The 22,579-nt window shown below is 46.9% G+C and overlaps 1 protein-coding gene and 1 long non-coding RNA gene across 4 annotated transcripts in view; one reads left to right on the top strand and one right to left on the bottom strand.

Moving 5' to 3' along the window:
• TCEA2 (transcription elongation factor A2) overlaps positions 1-742 on the bottom strand; it is an 83,382-nt gene extending 82,640 nt beyond the window's left edge. Inside the window, exon 1 of one of the 3 annotated variants that reach the window (XM_030213488.1) lies at positions 452-742. In XM_030213488.1, the coding sequence (XP_030069348.1) occupies positions 452-520 (69 nt within the window). In that variant the 5' untranslated portion in view covers positions 521-742. The remainder of the gene's footprint in view (positions 1-451) is intronic. The other 2 variants (XM_030213487.1, XM_030213490.1) reach the window with 2 other exon arrangements.
• A 221-nt stretch (positions 743-963) lies between these two features.
• Positions 964-19,082, top strand: LOC115476911. Its single transcript, XR_003943233.1, has 3 exons — positions 964-1,043; positions 17,758-17,862; positions 18,852-19,082. It is a non-coding gene; the product is annotated as an uncharacterized LOC115476911 (long non-coding RNA).
• Positions 19,083-22,579: the final 3,497 nt, after the last annotated feature.

The raw sequence follows: 22,579 nt of genomic DNA, 5'->3' as shown, positions 1-22,579 counted from the left end.
TCCATTCCGGTGCTTAGGACTGCGCACTACTCCAATGTTAGGAGAGCAGTGTGCGGGTAAGGTGGAGGGTGTAAACGGTTCCAGGGGCCACAGGTGGTAATGGTAATCTATTGCTACTGGCCTGGTCCTGCCCTCCCTACCCCCCACACAAACACAATCCTGCCCTCCCTACCCCACCCACAAACACAATCTACTGCCACTGCCCTGGTCCTGCCCACCCCACCCTACCCACCAACAGCCACCGAGGACGAGGTGAGGAAGAAGGAATGTTGCCCTCCGCGCATAAAGATCTCCCGTCTCCGCTCTAGTGCCAAACATACACACACGGGAGAGGAGAGGGGGAGATGAGGGCAGAGTCAGAACCCGTGTTTTGTCCTCCACGCATACAGATGCCCCCACTGCAGTGCTAGAAACACACACGCCTAGGGAGGGAGAGGCGGCAGACACTCACGGTGCTCTTTTTGGACACCATCTTGTCGAGCTTCTTGGCGATGCGCACCACGTCCTCGTCCTTCGCCATCTCCACCACCGCACCGCTCGTCCAGACCAGGACCCTCCGTCACTAGGGCAACGGCACCCAACGGACTGTGGGATTTGTAGTTCCGTTCCTGCCGTTGCGAATCCGGTCACGTTACAAAGGGGCGGAGCTTTCAGGGACCTTCCCTCAACCTCAATCCCGACCCACGCCTTCTTCCCTTACGGCGGGAGTGGGACTGATCTCTTCCGGACTACATTAAGCTTCAGCGGGACCCGTGGGTCGTGACTCGTGACCGGTTAGCGATACACAGATAGAGACACGGAGGAGGAGGGCGTGGGCGTTAAGGATCCGCCTCCACCGCCCTCCTCCTGCTGCTACTCGAGGTCGACTCGAGGAGGAATGTGTTATGTCGTTCCCGGATGAGAGAGCGACTGAGTCGCCGCCAAGTGCGTCACGTTTCCCCGAGAAACCCGTCTGAGGAAAGCGGGACCCAGGGGGCGGGGCTTATGAGGGAGCAGCACACACGTGACAGTACCACCACCCAGTAGCTGTCAAACTAGAGAAGGTGCATGAGGCGTCTATCCGCGCAGTGACCCTCACAAACCCAAAATTAGGAGCGCGCAGCCCAAAAATATTTTGTTTCAATTCCTGTATCGTTGTGCACTGCTCAGATCTTTTTCTTGTAAAACGCCTAGCGGTATAGCAAATGTAATAAACTGTAACTGTAGGAATTTTCATGCTGTTTACGTAATGTTTGGTGTAGCCAGACGACCTCGAGGTGAGAGGGGGCCAGAGCCCAAGGTGGGGGACCAGTGGCGTAGCCAGACTGCCAATTTTGGGTGGGCCTGAACCCAAAGTGGGTGGGCACAAAATTGCCCCCTCCCCCAGCAAAATTTATTCACACTCAGATGCATTTGTCACACAGGGTAAAGTTCTGCTTTTCAGTGCGTCCAATTTCAGACAATTTATTTAATAACCTAACACCCTTTTCAATGAGCTTTCAGAGGCCAAAACCTCCTGCCTCAGGTCAGAATAATGCTGTTACAGTATCCTCTCCTGACCTAAGGAAGGAAGTATTGGTCTCTGAAACTTTATTAACACCATATTACTTTATCCTAAATTAAAAATAAAATTATTTTCTTTACCTTTGTTGAATGGCCATTTACTTTTTCTCATTGTGTTGCTCCCAGTCTCTAGATTCTGCTTTCCTTCGTTTTCGCTTAACTCTTCTGCCAGGGTTTCCTGGCCATTTGTCATTTTTCTCTCCTTTTTCTTTGCTTTCTTCAATATTTTTCTGCCTCTCTCTGTGTCCAGATTTAATTCATTCTTACTATCCATTCTTTAATTTCCTTCATCTACTTATGGCTTTTCATCTTTTTCTCACCCTTGTTCTACCCATGCCCCTTCCTCTTATTCTCCAATCTTTCACTACTCCCCCTTTCCATGCAGCAGCTCTCCTCTTTCTCTCCCCATCCTTCCAGTCTCTCCCCTCTGTCTCCCCATCCTTCCAATAGTCTCCCCTCTTTCTTTCTGCAACCTTCCATCGTGTCACCTCTTTCTCCCTACCCTTCCATCCAGCGTCTTCCCTCTTTCTCTCCCCATCCTTCCACCCATCTACCCTCTCTCCTGAGCCTTCCATCTAATGTCTCTCTCCCTCCTTCTAACCAGTGTCTATCTCTCTACCCTTTTCTGTTCAGTGTCCCTTCTCTCTCCACATCCTTCCAGTCTCTCCCCTTTTTCTCTGCATCCTTTCATCCATCTCCCCTCTTTCTCTGCCATTCTCCCATCTGTTTTCCCTCTTTCTCTCCGCATTCTTCCATTTTCCCTCTTTCTCTGCCATCCTCCCATCTGTTTTCCCTCTTTCTCTCCCCATCCTTCCGTTTTCCCTCTTTCTCTGCCCTCCTCCCATCTGTTTTCCCTCTTTCTCTCCCCATCCTTCCGTTTTCCCTCTTTCTCTGCCATCCTCCCATGTTTTCCCTCTTTCTCTCCCCATCCTTCCATTTTCCCTCTTTCTCTGCCATCTTCCCATCTGTTTCCCTCTTTCTCTCCCCATCCTTCCATTTTCCCTCTTTCTCCCCATCCTGCCATCCATTTTCCCTCTCCCGATTCAGGCCCACCAGCCCCCATTGCTGGCCACTGCTGCTTTTCCTGATGAGCAGCAGGGCCGGCGCTACAAAAAGAAGAAGCGCTCAGCTGACTGAGCTGAGCACCAACGCTAAGACTCGACGAGAAAAAATGTTTTTTAAAAAATGCGGCACCGCAGGCAGCCTCAAAGCATTGGCTGCTGGCTCTGCAGGCTCCGCCCGTCTCTTACGTCACTGCCCCTGCTTCGCTCCAGGGGCAGTGACATAAGAGACGGGCGGAGCCTGCAGAGCCAGCAGCCAATGCTTTGAGGCTGCCTGCGGTGCCGCGTTTTTTAAAAAACATTTTTTCTCGTCAAGTCTTAGCGTTGGCGCTCAGCTCAGTCAGCTGAGCGCTTCTTCTTTTTGTAGCGCCAGCCCTGCTGCTCATCAGGAAAAGCAGCAGTGGCCGGCAATGGGAGCTGGGGCTGGCGCTGGGTGGGCCTGGGTTGAAATTGGGTGGGCCTGGGCCCACCCGTAGCTACGCCCCTGCCACAGAGTACTAAAATAACTCCTAAATTAAACTGCAGATTTATTATTAATATGCTGTGACTTCTTCAAATCAGTTACAATATGATTGGAGGGTGGCTAGTGTAAAAGCTGTGAGGTGATTCAGGAAAGTACAGACCTGTTAGCATGATGCTGGTGTCAGGCAAAATGTTAGAAGCTGTTCTGAAGAGAAAATTACTGCCCATCTGGACAGACACGGATTAATGGGACAGAGCCAAAATGGATTTAGTAAAAGAAGGTCTCATCCAACCAATCTATTAAATCATTTTGAAGGAGTCCATGAAATTTGGATAAGGATTAATCAATGGTATATACAGTAGTATATCTGGATTTTCAGACTTGTCAGAAAATAAAAGGGTTATGGGATGGAACGCATATGAGAGGAGTTCCATCCCCTTTATTATTTTGCTTGCTCTTCTTCAAAACTTGTCTATTTCCAACTTTGACTTGGTAGATCATGATATTTTGTTACTGAAACTGGATGAAAGTTTCCTTATGCTGATGACATTTAGCTATTGTTCCCTATAGTGGAGTGGAGGAGTGGCCTAGTGGTTAGGGTGGTGGACTTTGGTCCTGAGGAACTGAGTTCAATTCCCACTTCAGGCACAGGCAGCTCCTTGTGACTCTGGGCAAGTCACTTAACCCTCCATTGCCCCATGTAAGCCACATTGAGCCTGCCATGAGTGGGACAGCATGGGGTACAAATATAACAAAAATAAATAAAAATATAGTAAAGAACTTTCCAGAGGCAACAGAGGTGATGATGCAAGTGTTTGAAAAGATGCTTCTGAATGGTTTGAAAATTAATCCCAGTAAAACAAATATTCTATGGGTTGCAGGCATAAGTGCCAACCCTGTGGGTGCTTGAGCACCCCAAAAGAAAAAAAGCAACACTGGGCCTTCAAGAATGGGACAACAGGAGTACTTTATTAGCCAAAGACCCGACACGGGCCGTGTTTCGGCGCCCAAAAGGCGCCTGCCTCAGGGGTCAAATTTGTAAATATGGCGATCGTTCAGAATTGAGGTTGTAAATGCCTTAGAAAAGCCTGGGTGACTTGCATTGATTTCGCTATGGCGCGAAAAAAGCGGGCTCCGGCGAGGGAGCCTTCTCCTGTTAAGTCCAAAGAGAGTGTTGCTTTTTTTCTTTTGGTTTCTCTGATTGTATACTGTATTACCCTCTCTGTCTGTACTATGCTTGAGCACCCCACAATATTGACCAAACTCATGTCTAGGGAGGGCTAATTTCCATAGGGTTTAGCACCCCCAAATATTTTGGAAAGTTGGATCCCATGATTGCAGGTAAAGATATAGATGTTCCACAAGTAAAAATTAAATTAGCAACAGCCAAAATCTCTTTACAGGCACACATTCAAATATTAGGGGTGTTTCTGGATTCTACTCTGGGAATGGAAAAGTAAATAAATGAAATATTGAAGAAGGTTTTCTTTAAATTGAAGTTACTTTGTCACATTAAACCATTATTAGGTCCTCCTCAATTTAGAATGATTTTGCAATCTATGGTTTTAAGTCAAATAGACTATTGCAGTATCACTCTTATTAGGTTTACCAGATACACAGCTGCATCAAATTCAGGTAATTCAGAACACAGCAGCAAAGCTATATTTTTGGAAGTTCTACTGATCATGCTAGTCCTTTTCTGGTGAAGTTGCACTGGTTGCCGGTGAAGGCAAGAATTCATTTTAAGTTGTTGATATTTGTTTTTAAGATTTTATATTGACAAGTTCCAGATTATCTTCAAAATATGATTTCTTTATATTTGGTTCATAGGGAGTTACGGTCTATGCAGGAAGTTAGATTGAATGTGCCGTCAATATCAACGTGTCAAAAATTGGTTACAAGGCGGAGATCTCTGATAGGTAACTAAACAAAAAGCTAAACAAAAGAAAGCATACAAGCCACCTTATAATCGAAAGAGAAAAACGCCTATATTCCGACCTAAATCGGGAGATGGACGTCTTTCTCTTGCGGGTGCCCAAATCGGTATAATTGAAAGCCGATTTTGGGCATCTTCAACTGCACTCCGTTGCGGGAACGAATAAAGTTGATGGGGGGCGTCTCGGAGGTATGGTGAAGGCGGGACTGGGGCGTGGTTATCGGCTGAGCAGAGATGGGTGTCTTTAGGTGATAATCGAAAAAAAAGGTGTTTTTACCGCGATTTTGGGTCACTTTTTTTTACCCTTTTTTGTCACGAACAAGTCCCGAAAAAGTGTCCCAACTGACCAGATGACCACTGGAGGGCATCGGGGATCACCTGCCCTGACTCCCCCTGTGGTCACTAACCCCCTCCCACCAAAAGAAACCCACTTTACAAACTTTTTTCCCAGCCTGTATGCCAGCCTCAAATTCCGTACCCACCTCACTGACAGCAGAATGTGTTCTATCCTCTGGCAGCCTTTCCCTGGTTCTGATGTGGGTCTCGGGTGAGTGTGACACCTTTTCTGTTAAGGGCACTGCAGAGTCACATCAGCAATGCACTGTGGTGGGTGTAGGGTATTGGGCTCCGTGATTCCATTAGCTTGTGTTAAATGCTCACGATGTTGGTAGGCTGTACTCCCATGGTGCTTTTCCCTCTGCTTACTGGGTCAGAGTGTGCCCTGTTGTGTTTCCGGTAGTCCATGAGGTAGTGGCCATTTTTGTAAGCCAGTTTTAGATCCCTTTCATGTGTTAGCCACGTTACAGCACTTAGTTCTTACCTTGAATGTTGCTGAAAGAGGGCATCGTACACCATGCTGCCAGCTCGGACCTACTGCTAATCTCAGTACCAGTGAGACTCGTTGCCAGTGGGCAGTGCTTTTTTTGTAGAAAAAAAGGTGCCGGTACTCATTGTGGGCGGGGTCACCACACATGGCACCGCCCCTATTATAGCCACACCCACATTAGCCAAACCCCTTATACCAGCCATGGCGCATATAAACAGACATCATTGAAAATATTATACTAGTATAGGAGAAAAAATAATGTGATTTTTTTTCATTATAAATAATTTCTGTAAGCTCTTACAGCTCCAGTATACCCAGTGCAAAATAAGACAAATTCCAAACACTAAAAAATGAAAATAAAATGATTTTTTTCTACCTTTGTTGTCTGGTGACTTTGTTTTTCTATCCATATTGGTCCCAGTCTCTGATTCTGCTGCTCTCTATCTGTTCTCTTAACTCCGTTTCCAGGGTTTCCTTTCCATTTATTTCTTTACTTTCCTCCTTTCTTCTTCTTTTGTTGCCCTGCATCCATAAGTAAAAGCTGGGTCCTCCTCCATGGAATTGACTGGAGGAGGTATAACATGGATCCAGCTTTTGCCTATTTTCTCCATCCAAGTGCAGTTTTTCTCCTCTTCCCTTTCCCTCATCTCCATCCATGCGCATCTTTTTTTTTCTTTCCTCCCCTCCATTCATGTCCAGCACTTCTCCTCTCTCTTCCCCTCCATCCATGTCCAGCATTTCTCATCTCTCTTCCCTCCTCTATATCCATATAAAGCAATAATTCTCTCTCCCCTCTCCTCCATCCAAGTCAGCATTTCTCCTCTCTCCTAGCCAACTCCTCCATCCATGTCCAGCAATTCTTCTCTATCTCCTGCTCTCCTCTCCATCCATTTCTAGCATTTCTCCTCTCTCTCCTCTCATCCATGTCCAGCAATTCTCTCTTCCCTGTCCAGCGATTCTCCTCTCTCCCCTCCATGTCCAGCAATTCTCTCTTCCCTGTCCTCCCCTCCCCGTCCAGCGATTCTCCTCTCTCCCCTCCATGTCCAGCAATTCTATCTTCCCTGCCCTCCCCTCCATGATCAGCAATTATCTCATCCCTGCCCTCCCATCAATGTCCAGCAATTCTCTCTCCCTTGCCCTTCCATCCCATGTCCAGCAATTCTCTCTCCCCTGCCCTTCCCTCCCATGTCCAGCAATTCTCCCATCCCATGTCCAGCAATTCTCTCTCCCTTGCCCTTCCCTCCCATCCCATCCTATGTCCAGCAATTCTCTCCCTTGCCCTTCCCTCCCATCCCATGTCCAGCAATTCTCTCTCCCCTGCCCTTCCCTCCCATGTCCAGCAATTCTCTCTCCCCTGCCCTTCCCATGTCCAGCAATTCTCTCTCCCTTGCCCTTCCCTCCCAGCCCATCCAATGTCCAGCAATTCTCTCTCCCCTGCCCTTCCCATGTCCAGCAATTCTCTCTCCCCTGCCCTTCCCTCCCATCCCATGTCCAATTCTCTCTCCCCTGCCCTTCCCATGTCCAGCAATTCTCTCTCCCTTGCCCTTCCCTCCCATCCCATGTGCAGCAATTCTCTCTCCCCTGCCCATCCCATTGATTTCCAGCAATTCTCTCTCCCCTGCCCTTCCCTCCCATCCCATTGATTTCCAGCAATTCTCTCTCCCCTGCCCTTCCCTCCCATCCCATGTCCAGCAATTCTCTCTCCCCTGCCCTTCCCTCCCATCCCATTGATTTCCAGCAATTCTCTCTCCCCTGCCCTTCCCTCCCATCCCATGTCCAATTCTCTCTCCCCTGCCCTTCCCATGTCCAGCAATTCTCTCTCCCCTGCCCTTCCCTCCCATCCCATTGATTTCCAGCAATTCTCTCTCCCCTGCCCTTCCCTCCCATCCCATGTCCAGCAATTCTCTCTCCCCTGCCCTTCCCTCCCATCCCATTGATTTCCAGCAATTCTCTCTCCCCTGCCCTTCCCTCCCATCCCATGTCCAGCAATTCTCTCTCCCCTGCCCTTCCCTCCCATCCCATTGATTTCCAGCAATTCTCTCTCCCCTGCCCTTCCCTCCCATGTCCAGCAATTCTCTCTCCCCTGCCCTTCCCTCCCATGTCCAATTCTCTCTCCCCTGCCCTTCCCATGTCCAGCAATTCTCTCTCCCTTGCCCTTCCCTCCCATCCCATGTCCAGCAATTCTCTCTCCCCTGCCCTTCCCTCCCATCCCATGTCCAATTCTCTCTCCCCTGCCCTTCCCATGTCCAGCAATTCTCTCTCCCCTGCCCTTCCCTCCCATCCCATTGATTTCCAGCAATTCTCTCTCCCCTGCCCTTCCCTCCCATGCCATGTCCAGCAATTCTCTCTCCCCTGCCCTTCCCTCCCATCCCATGTCCAATTCTCTCTCCCCTGCCCTTCCCATGTCCAGCAATTCTCTCTCTTGCCCTTCCCTCCCATCCCATGTCCAGCAATTCTCTCTCCCCTGCACTTCCCTCCCATCCCATGTCCAGCAATTCTCTCTCCCCTGCCCTTCCCTCCCATTATTTCCAGCGATTCTCCACCTCTCCCCTGCCCTCCCATCGACGTGCAGCGATTTTTCCGTCCCTCCCCTGCCCTCACCTCTCCCAATATCCAGCGATTCTTCGTCCCCCAGGGTCCTCCTTCACTGCCTGCCTGCCAGCCAGCGTCGGACTCAGAAGCGAACGGTGCAGGCAACGATTGGCTGGCAGCGTCGTAGCTTCCCTCTGCAAGTCCCGCCTACAACTTCCTGTTTACGCATAGGCGGGACCTGCAGAAGGAAGCTACACCGTTCGCTTCTGAGTCCGACTGGCTGGCAGGCAGTGAAGGAGGACCCTGGGGGACGAAGAATCGCTGGATATGAGAGAGATGAGGGCAGGGGAGGGACGGAAAAATCGCTGCACGTCGATGGGAGGGCAGGAGAGAGGCAGAGAATCGCTGGAAGTAATGGGAGGGGAGGGGAGGGGAGGGGAGGGGGAGAAAAAGGTGCCGGTACGCCGTACCGTTGCGTACCGGCACAAAAAAAGCACTGGCAGTGGGACACAACCTGTGATCTGCAGTTAACTGTGAGTAAAGGTGCTTATTCAAATAAAGGACGTTTTCAGCGAGATTAGTCTTCAGGTGTGAACTGCTGTGCCAAGGTTATACAGCAGCAACAAGTCCTGTCCCTGGAGCACTTTTAGTGGGTACTGCAGTGCACTTCAGGCAGGCAGACCCAGGCCCAGGCCCCCCCACCTGTACCACTTGTGGTGGTAAATGGGAGGCCTCTGAAACCCACTGTACCCACATGTAGTTGCCCCCTTCACCCCTAAGAGCTATGTCAGTGTTGTACATTTGTCCCTCCCACGATCAAATGGCTTGGATTAGGACGTTTCTGAGCTGGGCGTTTTTATTTTCCATTATCGCAAAAAAAACAAACCGCCCAGCTCAGAAAGGACCAAATCCATGGGCATTTGGTCCGTTCAAACCGTATTTTCGAAACAAAAGATGGACGCCCATTTTTTTCGAAAATACGGTCTGTCCCGCTTCTTCACATACCCGTTTTCAGACATAGACGCCCATGGAGATGGGCGTTCGCGTTCGATTATGCCCCTGAAGGGCCTTCAGGTGTAGGAAAATGTAGATACTTTAATACAAAGAGACCTGACACGGGCCATGTTTCGGCGACAACTCACATGCCTCAGGGGTCACACAACTCCTGTGTCAAACTTTGGAATGCTGTCAATGATAACAAATGGGTACTCAGAATCTAGGTATGTGTTCAAAATAATGCGGATCAGAAACATCCATATCAGTAGTGCAAGTGCATTTGTTTTCTGGCAGCATCTTCCTATGCGTTTTTTTTCTGGCAGCGTCTTCTTGCACTTGCAGGATTGAAACGGATGTTTCCAATTTGCATTATTTTGAACACATGCCTAGTTTCGAAGTACCCATTTGTTATCACTGACAGCTTTCCAAAGTTTGACACAGGAGTTTTGTGACCCCTGAAGCAGGAGAGTTGTCGCCGAAACACAGCCCGTGTCGGGTCTCTTTATATTAAATTATCTACATTGTCCTGCACCTGAAGGCCCTTATGTGCTTTTTTTTGTTTTGTTTGATTGGTGCACTTTGGACCCTCTCTTTTCCTCTACTGTGGAATAAGCTGCCACACACTATATGAGACATTAAATGCTATTATTCTTTTAGGAGGGCAGTTAAATGTTAGGAATAATATTAAAGTGGCAGGACCTATGGGGTAAGGAAGAAGCACTGTGGGTTATTCTGGAAAGAGGGAATGGAAAAAGTATTTACATTGGTGTGATATACAGGCCTCCCACACAATGAGAGGAAATAGACAGAGATTTAATCGAAGACATTCACAAGATAACTAGGAAAGGGGAAGTACTACTGATAGGTGATTTTAATATGCCGGACGTTGATTGGGGCGTCCCTGCTGCGGGGTTGTCTAGAAGCAAGGGGATCTTGGATTCTCTACAGGAACAATTGTTCCAGCAGTTGGTAATGGAATGAAGGTATTCTGGACCTGGTGTTTACAAATGGGGAGAGTGTTTCTGATGTTACAGTGGGTGATCATTTGGCATCTAATGATCAGATGGTGTGGTTCAATATTAAGACACATGAGGAGAGGGCTTATTCAAGATTGAAGGTTCTAGACGTCAAAAGAACTAACTTTGCCAAGATGGGGAAATATCTCAAAGAGTTAGTTGGATGGAAACAACTGAAGAAAGTAAAACAGCAGTGGGCGAAACTGAAAGGAGCTCTTTTAAAGGCGACAAACCTTCATGTTAGGAAAGTACGTAAAAGTAAGAGGAAAAGAAGGCTGCTTTGGTTCTCGAATGAAGTAGCTGGCAAAATAAAAGAAAAAATATTAGCCTTCATAAGTTACAAGACAACACAGAAAGAGGAAGACAGGCAAAAATATTGGGAAAAGCTGTCAAGAAAGCAAAGACACTAATGAAAAGAAAGATAGCAGGTACGGTAAAATTAGGAGAGAAGACATTTTTTTAGATATGTAAGCGATAAGAGGAAGTGTCAAAATGGCATAGTGAGCCATGGAGGGGCATAATCGAATGGCGCCGGCCAAATAGCTCGCGGGCCTTCTTCAGAGCCAGCACCGCAAGTGGGCGGAGCCAACCGTATTTTCGAAAAAGATGGCCGGCCATATTTTTCTTCACTAATACGGTTGGGCCCGGCCAAATGTCAGAGTTCGCAAGGTTTGAGATGGCCGGCATCAGTTTTCAGTCATAATGGAAAATAATGCCGGCGATCTCAAACCCGGCCAAATCCAAGGCATTTGGTTGTGGGAGGAGCCAGCATTTGTAGTGTACTGGCCCCCCTCATATGCCAGGACACCAACCGGGCACCCTAGGGGGCACTTCTAAAAATTAAAGAAAAAATAGCTCCCAGGTGCATAGCTCCCTTCCCTTGGTTGTTTAGCCCCCCAAATCCTCCCCAAACCCAATCCCCACAACTCTACACCATTACCATAGCCCTAAGGGGTGAAGGGGAGCACCTACATGTGGGTACGGTGAGTTTGGGAGGGCTCCCATTTACCACCACAAGTGTAACAGGTAGGGAGGATGGGCCTAGGTCCACCTGTCTGAAGTGCACTGCACCCAATAAAAACTGCTCCAGGGACTTGCATACTGCTATCAGGGAGCTGGGTATGACATTTGAGGCTGGCATACAGGCTGGCAAAAAAGGTTTTTTTTTGTTTTTTTTTTGGGTGGGAGGGGGTTGGTGACCACTGGGAGAGTAAGGGGAGGTCATCCCCGATTCCCTCCGGTGGTCATTTGGTCAGTTGGGGCTCCTTTTTGAAGCTTGGTCGTGAAAAGAAAAAGGGACCAAGTAAAGCCGGCAAAATGCTCGTCAAGCCTAGCTTTTTTTTTCCATTATCGGATGAAGCTGGCCATCTCGTGAGCACAGGGCCGTGCCGATGCGGTAAGCGGGGTAAGCACCGCAGGGGGGCGCCCACCTCTGGAGGGCGCCGCCGCGGTGCTTACCCTCGCCCCGCGCCGCTGAGGCCTTTAAATCTTTTACCTCGGTCGCAGCAGCATCAGTGAAAGCGCTGCCGACCAGTGGCGTAGCAAGGGCGGGGCGGTGGGGGCGGTCCGTCCCGGGTATCACCAGAAAGGGGGGTGCCGCCGCTCCCACTGCTCTTCTTCCTGGCACCCCCCCCCCCCCCTGCACCAGCCCTTTAAAAATAAATTGCTGACGCGATAGCGAGCGCAGCACCTCGTGTGCAAGTAAAAGAAGCGGATCCGATCATCTCATTGGGCCTTCCCTCACTGTCCCGCCCTCCTCTGACACAACTTCCTATTTCCTCTAGGGCGGGACAGTGAAGGAAGGCCCAATGAGATGATCGGATCCGCTTCTTTTACTTGCACACGAGGTGCTGCGCTCACTATCGCGTCAGCAATTTCTTTTTAAAGACCGGGTGGCAGGGAGAAGACGAGGCAGGGTGAGGGTGGGGGACAGATGGGGTGAGGGGGACTCGGATGGGCAGAAGGGACTGGGTGGGAGACAGATGGGGTGAGGGTGGGGGGCACTTGGATAGCAGAAGGGACTGGGTGGGAGACAGATGGGGTGAGGGGGACTCGGATGGGCAGAAGGGACTGGGTGGGAGACAGATGGGGTGAGGGTGGGGGGCACTGGATAGCAGAAGGGACTGGGTGGGAGACAGATGGAGTGAGGGGGACTCGGATGGGCAGAAGGGACTGGGTGGGAGACAGATGGGGTGAGGGTGGGGGGCACTTGGATAGCAGAAGGGACTGGGTGGGAGACAGATGGAGTGAGGGGGACTCGGATGGGCAGAAGGGACTGGGTGGGAGACAGATGGGGTGAGGGTGGGGGGCACTTGGATAGCAGAAGGGACTGGGTGGGAGACAGATGGGGTGAGGGGGACTCGGATGGGCAGAAGGGACTGGGTGGGAGACAGATGGGAGAAGGGGCATGGAGCTGGAACTGGGGTCTGAAAAGTGAGCAGGAGGGAGAATGGGGTCATGCCTGGGGCAGGGGTGGATGGGAGAATCAATGGATCTGGAACTAGGGGCAGCCGCAGGTGGGAACTGGGAGCCGAAAAGAGGGGGCAGTGAGAGAGGAGGGATAGATCCTGGATGGAATGGGGAGTGAGAGGGAGGGCAGACCCTGAATGGATGGGAGGGGGAAAGAGAGAGGGCAAATGGTGAATCGAAGGAGCAGAGAGAAAGGGCAGACAGTGGATAGAAGGGAGTGAAAGAGCAGACAGTGGATGGAAGGGGACAGAGATAGAGGGCAAATGCTAGAGGGAAAGGAGAGAGAGAGGGCAGATGGTGGATGGAAGGAAGACGGTGAAAAGAAGATGAGGAAAGCAGAAACCAAAGACAACAAACTGTAAATATATATTTTTATTATTTTGCTTTAGGATATAGTATTTTAGCTGTGTTAATAAATGTTTATAAATAGAACATGTAAATAAGGTAATCTTTTTATTGGACTAATTTTAATACATTTTGACTTAACTTTCAGAGAACAAAACCCCCTTCCTCAGATCAGGATAGGATACTGTAACAGCACTATACTGTATTGACCTGAGGAAGGAGATTTTGGCCTCTGGAAGCTAAATGTATTAGTCCAATAAAATGGTATTATTTTATTTTCTGTATTTGTTTTATTTCTATTTGTTAATTTGTAAAGTGGTGATTGGTGTTTGTTAGTTTTTTCAAATTTACATCTGCTGTCTTTATATTTTGCACAGTACTAGGAGACATTTTCTGTTTCTGTGGTGTTGCATTGTATGCAGAGTCTGGCATCGGGGGTTCAGTTTAATTTTTGTCTAAATAGAAAGTTTATGATTACTTATTCTATAGTGGATTAGGGTGTATCTGTGTTTGTGAAAAAGACATGGCTTTCAGTTGGCATTGACTGTGCAGGATCGACAATCTGTACTATTCTGTCTGGTTTCGTTTTACAATAGGTGAATTGATGTTCTAGTGCTCACTGTAGTGCTTAAGATGCTTTCCTTTTCCTTGTGTGACTCGTAGAAATGACTACTTATGGTATGGTAGAATTGCTCTATAGGTTGTGAGTGTTTTGTATTCTCGGTATGCCTAGTACTGGATTTGGGGGGGGGGGGTGTTAAAAAATGACCGGCCCCGGGTGTCAACTACCCTAGCTACGCCACTGCTGCCGACGTCTCCCTTCCCTTGCACTCGTTGGTTCCCTCAGTGTCCCGTCTTCTTCTGACGTCAGAAGAAGGCGGACACTGAGGGAACCAAGAGCGCAAAGGGAAGGGAGACGTCGGCAGCGCTCCGCTTTCACTGACACTGCTGCGACCGGAAGTAAAAGATTTAAAGGCACCAGGGCGCGGAGGGAAGGGCAGAGAGGCATGGATGGGAGGGCAGAGAGGCATGGATGGGAGGGCAGGGCCCAGGGAGAGGACAAATTGCTGGAAGGGGAGGGGAGGGGAGAGAGGATTGCTGGCTATGGATGGAGGAGGGAAGGGCAGAGAGGGACAAGGATGGACATGGGAGCCCAGGGAGAGGACAAATTGCTGGAAATGGAGGGGAGGGGAGAGAGGAGGCAAGGATTGCTGGCTATGGATGGAGGAGGGAAGGGCAGAGAGGGACAAGGATGGACATGGGGGCCCAGGAAGAGGACAAATTGCTGGAAATGGAGGGGAGGGGAGAGAGAAGGATTGCTGGCTATGGATGGAGGAGGGAAGGGCAGAGAGGGACATGGATGGGAGGGCATGGCCCAGGGACAGGACAAATTGCTGGAAATGGAGGGGAGGGGAGAGAGGAGGATTGCTGGCTATGGATGGAGGAGGGAAGGGCAGAGAGGGACAAGGATGGACATGGGGGCCCAGGGAGAGGACAAATTGCTGGAAATGGAGGGGAGGGGAGAGAGGAGGATTGCTGGCTATGGATGGAGGAGGGAAGGGCAGAGAGGGACAAGAATGGACATGGATGGAAGGGCAGGACCCAGGGAGAGAGGAGAAATTGCTGGAAATGGATATAGAGCAAGAAATGAAGAAGAAAGGAGAAAAGTAAAGAAATAAATGGAAAGGAAGCCCTGGAAATGGAGTTAAGAGGACAGATAGCAGCAGAATCAGATACTGGACCAGCATGATAAAGAAAGTCACCAGACAACAAAGGTAGAAAAAAATCATTTTATTTTCATTTTAGCGTTTGGAATATGTCCACTTTGAGAATTTACATCTGCTATCTTATTTTGCAATGTATAGCAATTTGTTTCTAAGAATATTGCTGACAATTCCTTTCAGTGTGGCAAGTGGTGAGCGATCATTTTCATGGGGGGGGCGTGATCATTTTCACAGGGGAGCGCCAGAGACCCTAGGCACGGCCCTGCGTGAGCACACCCCCATCTCGCCCCCGTCCTGCCTTCACTACCCTACCGACACGCCCCTTAATGTTTCGTCGGCTCCGCGATGGAAAGCAGTTGAACCCGGCCAAAATCGGCTTTTCAATTTGGCCGGGTTCAGGAGATCGCCTGGGAAAAGGTGGGATACAAATGTGATAAATAAATAAAATAAATAAAAATCTCCCGATTTGTGTCGGAAGATGGCTGGCGATCATTTTCGAAAATGAGCTGGGTAGTGTTCTTTGTTCATGGATGCTGTGTTTCGGCAGGGCCACAGAAAACAATTGTTAATGGAGATGGATGTTCAGTAGACCAGGACCAATTCTCAGAAGACTGTGTTCATGAGGGGCTAGCTAAACTAAAAATAGACCAAGTGATGGGGCCTGATGGGATACATCCAAGGGTGCTCAAAGAACTCAGAGAGGTTTTGATGGCTCCATTGTCTGACCTCTTCAATGCTTCCTTAGAGTCTGGAGTGGTCCTGGATGACTGGAGAAGGGAAGATGTGGTCCCTCTGCACAAGAGTGGAAGTAAGGAGGAGGTTGAGAATTACAGACCTGTTAGTCTGATATTGGTGGTGAGTAAACTAATGGAAACTCTTCTAAAGCGGAGGATTGTGAGGTTTGGTTTCTAGAATCAAATGGACTGCAGGACCCAAGACAGGTCTTGCTAGACAAATCTAATTGATTTCATTGACTGGGTGACCAAAGAGTTGGATATGGGAGGGGCATTAGATGTGATGTACTCTGATTTTAGCAAAGCCTTTGACTCGGTTCCACACAGGCATCTGATAAACAAATTGAGTGCCTTCGGTATGGATCCTAAAGTGAGTAACTGGGTTAAAAACTGGTTAAGTGGAAGAAGGTAGTGGTAAATAAAGGATGTTATCAGTGGTGTACTGCAAGGATTGGTCCTTGGGCTGCTCCTTTTAACATCTTTGTGAGTGATATTTCGGATGGCCTGTCTCTTTGTGGATGATAAGGTATCATCCCAGAAGGTGTGGATAGCATGAGGAGGATCTGGCAAAGCTTGAAGAATGGTCCAGCAATTGGGAGGGGGGGGGGACCTACACTTAGGTTGCAAAACTCCAAGAGAATGGTATAGTATAGGGGGTGAAGTACTTCTGTGCATGAAAGAAGAATGAGTTTTGGGGGTGATTGTGTCAGATGATCTCAAGGTGGCTAAATAGGTAGAAAAGGTGACGATCAAAGCCAGAAGGATACTTGGGTGCATAGGGAGAGGAATGGCCAGCAGGAAAAAAGAGGTGATAGTGCCCTTGTATAAGTCTCTGATGCGGTCCCATTTAGAATACTGTGTGCAATTCTGGAGACCATACCTACAAAAAGATATAAACAGGATGAAGTTGTTCCAGACAGCGGCTACAAAATTTGTCAGTGGTCTCTGTCGTAAAGCGTATAGGGACAGACTTAAGGCTCTCAATATGTATACAATGGAAGAAAGGAGGGAGAGAGGAGATATGATAGAGATGTTTAAATACCTGTGTGGCATTAATGTACAGGAGGTGAGCCTCTTTCAAATGAGGGAAAACTCTGGAATGAGAGGACACAGGATGAAGATAAGAGATTATAGGCTCAGGAGTAATTTGAGGATATACTTTTTCACGGTGGTGGATTAGTGAAATCGCCTCCCGGTGGAGGTGGTGGAGACGAGGACTGTGTCTGAAGAAAGCATGGGACAGGCACGCGGGATCTATTAAGGAAAGGAGAAAATAGTGATTTACTGTGGATGGGCAGATTGGATTGACCATTTGGCTCTTATCTGCCATCATGTTGCTATGTTTCTTAAACACAAACTCTTTGCACAATACATAACAGGTTTATAAACTAGAGCTTAAATGTCTAGAGATATTAGAAAATGGCCGGTTATTTTTATTGTAATTTGGGGGTATGTCCCTGGATCTGTTCTCTTTTACCCTGTGATCCGGCTTTGAGCCAATTGGTAAAGCGGAATAGAAATGTCCACATTAGATTAGATGCAAATTAGACTATTTGAGATTTAGAAAAGGTTTGAAAACTTGGTTATTTGCAAAATATTTACAAGTTTTTTTAACTACTGTAATTTCTGAATTAAGCAAATTATCTTATGGTTTTGAGCTTTGTGATTAGACCAGTGATTTTCAACCTTTTTCATCTTGTGGCACACTTATAAAGTGTAAAAACAGCCAAGGCACACATCAGTTTTGTAAGGATATATATATATATATAAACAAGTATTAAAATTGTGTTTAAAGTTCAATAATTACAATTTTAAACATTGTGGACCCTGTTTACTAAGGTGCGCTAACGTTTTTAGCATGTTCTAAATGCTAGAGACACCCATATATTTCTATGGGTGTCTCTAGTATTAGCATGCGCTAATTTTTAGCGCATGCTAAAGATGCTAGCACGGCTTAGTAAACAGGATCCTGTGCTATCTTTAGAGCCACATATAACATGCATTCAAAAAACAACAATATTAAAGCAAATCCCCAGCCTCTTATCTTTATAAAAAAAATAAATCAGTGAGAAATCTTTGTTTGGTGATGTTTCATGATCTCCCTTGTCTGAAGGTGGATGGTTGACAAGCATACCCTCAAGTCCTCCTCAAGTGTTTGAAGCCATGACCTGTACTTGCTTTTCATTGTGTTCATAGCAGAGAAACCAACCTCACACAGGTAAGATACTATCCCCTCTCATTGTTATAATGATTGTTCTTTGTTGTACAACAGTCAACTTTCCTTATTATCCTCCCGATTTTTCAACTAATAATCACTTAATCCACTGGCAGGGCCGCCGAGAGGAAGGGACAAAATTCTCCCGACCCATCCTCCAAGGGGGGGTGGCGCCAGCAAGCTTCTTCCTGCCTGCTTCTGGGTCTGTCCTCTCCTGCTCCTGCATGTCGCCCAGGACCTGGATGATTACATTAACATGATATCGCATTAATGCAATCATCCAGGTCCCAACTCCTGGCACACAGGAGCAGAAGAGGACAGAGCGAGGGAGCAGTGCAGCAGTGATTCAGAGACAGAAAAGGGTGGGCAGCGATGGCCGGGGGGGGGGGGGGGGGGGGGGGGGAAGGTGCTCATGCACGGTGATTCAGTTCTGCCTTGGGCCCAGCTGTGTCTCAGTGGCCCTGTCCACTGGTACTACTCTGTTTCCTTCCACTGCTATTATTATTATTATTATTATTATTTTAATCATTTTTATTGAGTTTTCAAGAAAATTTAAACCAATATAACATACAACAACAAAGAACAAATGGAAAAAAACAAATGCATTACATATAGATAAATGTGACAATGTAAGTATAAATATACAAATCTAATCTCTAGGAGATGCTGATGTTTTGATGTAATGATCAAAAGGAGCCCAATGCTTCTTAAAAGTAGGCAATTGACAAAATATAAAAGCTGCAGATTCTTCATAGATTCTAATAGTATAAAGTTGACTCCACCATTCACAAAAGTTCAAATGCAAATTATTTTTCCAATGAAATACTATAAGCTGAGTGGCTAGAGCCATCATTATATCAAAACGTTTTTGATATTGATCCTCAAGTGTAAGTTTAGGGGTTGAAGAACAAAGTATTATCACATCATATGTCAAACCAACAGGCGAGGAGAAGGGAATTATTGAACATATTCTTTTCCATATTAAATTCCAGTAGGTGGACACATGGGAACATTCAAAGAATAGATGCTTCAGGTGACCAACAGGAGCAGAACAAGACCAACATGTTGGAGGAGATGTTGATCTGGTTAGTTTAGACAATTTGAAAGGAGTCCAATAAGCTCTATGAAAAACAAAAAATGATGATTGTTTTATACCAGCAGAGAAAGTGGGTCTATTGGATTTAGACCAAAAGGTTAGCCAATCCACTGCTATTATTGATTGTTGTAAGCCACATTAAATCAAGACTCCTTGGGATAATGTTGGATATAAATGTCTTAAATAAATAAATAAGATGTTGAGAAAGGAAGAAGTGCTTTAATCACCTTCTTTGTGATGCTGAGTTATTCTGCTTGGAGAGACAACCAGAATTAGTCCGTATCTGTTGATGAGTGTTTCAGTTTTACTGTTCTATCATTTCTGATTTCTGTCAGCTCATCTTCTGCAACAGTTAATTCTGCTGACTCACATGCACTTAACATAAATGGATCTATCACCCAGTCCAAGGAAGTTACATCAAGTGATAGGACATACTTTTCGATGTTTTTAGTCAGCAGTGACAAACTATGTAGAATTAAGTCAATAAGAGTTTTGTCTAGTCTGCAACTTTTGTCAGTTCAAACATTTTAGCTTTGTTCTCTTTTTTGATTCTGGCTCCCCACAGTGTTAGTTTTTCCTTAAAGGAGATTTGTCAGTACCAGTAAGAATATTTTTATTCTTTCCCTGCATACTCCTTTTAAGAGTGTTCAAGGCTTGGAAAATATCAGCTAGGAATGCAGCTCTGTTGCACCAGGTCTTATCACAAAGCTGGCCAGCAAGCTTAGACTCTTCTGAGGTAGAAAAAAAAAGAAGTTCTTCCCTGGTTAATTGACACTGAGCAGCAAGTCTTCCCTTCAGGAATCCACCAGGGTACTGGCACTGAGCAACAAGTCCTCCCTTCAGGAATCCACCAGGGTACTGGCACTGACCAACAAGTCCTCCATTCAGGAATCCACCAGGGTACTGGCACTGAGCAGTGGAGGAGTAGCCTAGTGGTTAGTGCAGTGGACGCTGATCCTGGGGAACTGGGTTCAATTCCCAGTGCAGCTCCTTGTGACTCTGGGCAAGTCACTTAACCTTCCATTGCCCCAGGTACAAATAAGTACCTGTATATACGCAGTGCTGCTTATGTCTAGTAGTGCTATAGAAATGATTAGTAGTAGAGCAGCAAGTCCTCTGAGTCCTCCCTTAATTTATTGCAGCAAGGCTCACATTGACAAATACATGGATACATGGGCCAGCTGCACGTGGAGGACGTTACACACATGCGTCAGTAGAGAAGGTGACCTCTGATGCTGCTGGCCCATGTATGCGTCAGTATGAGCCTTGCTGCATTGGTCTGGGCAGACAGCAAGTGCGGCTATGCTGAATTATTGAAAGGAGGAGGAGGCAGTATTTGGGTGTTATGACTCAGGGTAATTGCTTGGTAACAGTCTTGTAACTTCCACATAAACTACTTTCATGCTGGTGGGATCCCCATGGACACCCCGTGCAGCTCTGGGCCATGGCACACCTTGGGAGCAGCTGCGGCACACTTGTTGAAAAACGCTGGATTAGACAGTAAATAAATATTATGTTATCGTTATTATCAGCATGCCTAACATTTAGGCGCCCACACTTACACCAGCCATAGAGCTGGCATAAGTGAGGACACCTAAACGCAGCAGGGACATACATAACTTACAGCATTCTGTAAGTTATGCTTGTAAGCAGGAGCCCCACCCACGTCCCGCCCATGCTCTGCCCCCGTGTTTACCCCCCTTGAAAATACAGTATGTGCTATATAAGCTACATAGAGGGATGTTTTCATTATGATATCTAAATCCAATTTTGGACTTTTGCATAAAAACATCCAAAAATCCAGTGCCAAACATGGTCATTTTCTAACCAGAAAATTGTCTATCTTTTTGGTTCAAAAATTGCCCTATTTTAGACATTTTTGTGTTCAGTGCATCTTTCTTTAAGAGCTATTTTCAAGCAAAAAGACATCCAAGGGAAATACGCACACAAACAAGCCATTGGGATGTCCTAGACTGGCCACACAGACATCTCAGCAGAGCAGCGGGCAGCCTAGGGGGCACTGCAGTGAGTTTCACATAAAGGTCCCAGGTACACATTGCTTCATAACCTCCTTATATTGTATGGTGAGCCCTCCAGGAATAGTGAAAAGTATACTGTATCCAACTGTACACCACTACAATAGCCCTTATGCCTGCAGGTGTCACCTATATGTGGGTTCAATAGGTATTTTGTGGGTTTTAGGGTGTTCATACTTTCTACCACAAGTATACCAGTCAGAATGGGATATGGACCTTGGTTCCACTGCACCAACCACTAAGCTACTCCAGGGATCTGCTTGTTGCTCTAAGAGGAATGACCATTATGTGCAGCTGCCATAGAGCCTGGTATGTACTGTCACTTTCACCTCTTGGGGGAGGGGGGTGGAAGGGAGTCAGTGACCACTGGGGGATTAAGTGTGGGGGGGTCATGCCTTTATCCCTTCAGTGGTCATCTGGTCAGTTTGAGCACCTTTTTGGCGCTTAGTTGTTATTTATTTATTAGGATTTATTTACCGCCTTTTTGAAGGAATTCACTCAAGGCAGTGTATAGTAAGAATAGATCAAATATGAGCAATAGGCAATTACAGCAGTAAAAATATTCAAGTAACAATACAAAATATGGCATGGTATACTACTTGCAATGACAACACAATACGTAATAGAACATTATAATTGGTAGTGAAGGGTAAGGCAAAGTTGTAACATATAGATGAGTAAGAAAGTAGGAAGAATTTGAAAGTAAAGTGACTGATTTGAAGAAAGTTGCACATGAGGTCAGAGAGATGGTTAAATATCTCAGTTAGGCTAGGAGTGGATAAACATGTCCCGCTGCAGTATGTGCAGCCTGAGTCAATCCTTGTGTGTGTGAGTGAGACTAACAAGTTAGTTACTTCTTCCATTAAAGGCTTGGTTGAAGAGCCAAGCTTTCACCTGCTTCCTGAAGTAGGGATAGTCTTGTGTTAAGCGGAGCCTTTCGGGCAATGCATTCCAGAGTGTGGGGGCTACTCCAGAGAAGGATTGATTGTGGGTATCACATCATGTAATGTCTTTTGGAGAGGGTGTAGTTAGTGAGATCATCCTCTGTTTGTGTTGGCATAGTTAGTGAAAGTCCTTGGGAGGAACTTAGTGTCCTTGACAGTGTGTGGAGGATCATTCTATTCTTCAGATACTCAGGGCCATTTCCTTTCAGGACCTTGAAGATCAGACATAGAGTTTTAAATTTAGCCCTGTATAGTACTGGTAGCCAATGAAGTTTTTGCAAAAATGGTGTGATATGGTCACGTCGCTTGCAAACTTCTATGAGTTTTGATGCTGCATTCTGAATCAACTGGAGCTGGTGCAGGCCCTTTGTAGTCAGACCATTGTATAATGCATTGCAGTAATCCAGTCTTGATGTTACCATGGCATGCACAACTGGGATAAGATTTACCTTCTTGATGTAAGGAGAGAGGCAGCGTAGCTGTCGCAAATAGTAGAAGCAGCTCTTGAAGGTTGCTTGGATTTGGGGAATCAGAGTAAGTGTTGAATCTAACTGTATTCCAAGGTTCCTGACTTGTGATTTGAGGGGGAGTTCATACTTCCCAAAAGGGATTTTGATGTCAGGTATGTATCCACTTGTGTTAGA

This window comes from Microcaecilia unicolor, chromosome 8, assembly GCF_901765095.1.
Source record: "Microcaecilia unicolor chromosome 8, aMicUni1.1, whole genome shotgun sequence".
NCBI lineage: Eukaryota > Metazoa > Chordata > Amphibia > Gymnophiona > Siphonopidae > Microcaecilia > Microcaecilia unicolor.
Note: the sequence above shows the minus strand (reverse complement) of the source record. Positions and strands in the feature narration are given on the sequence as shown.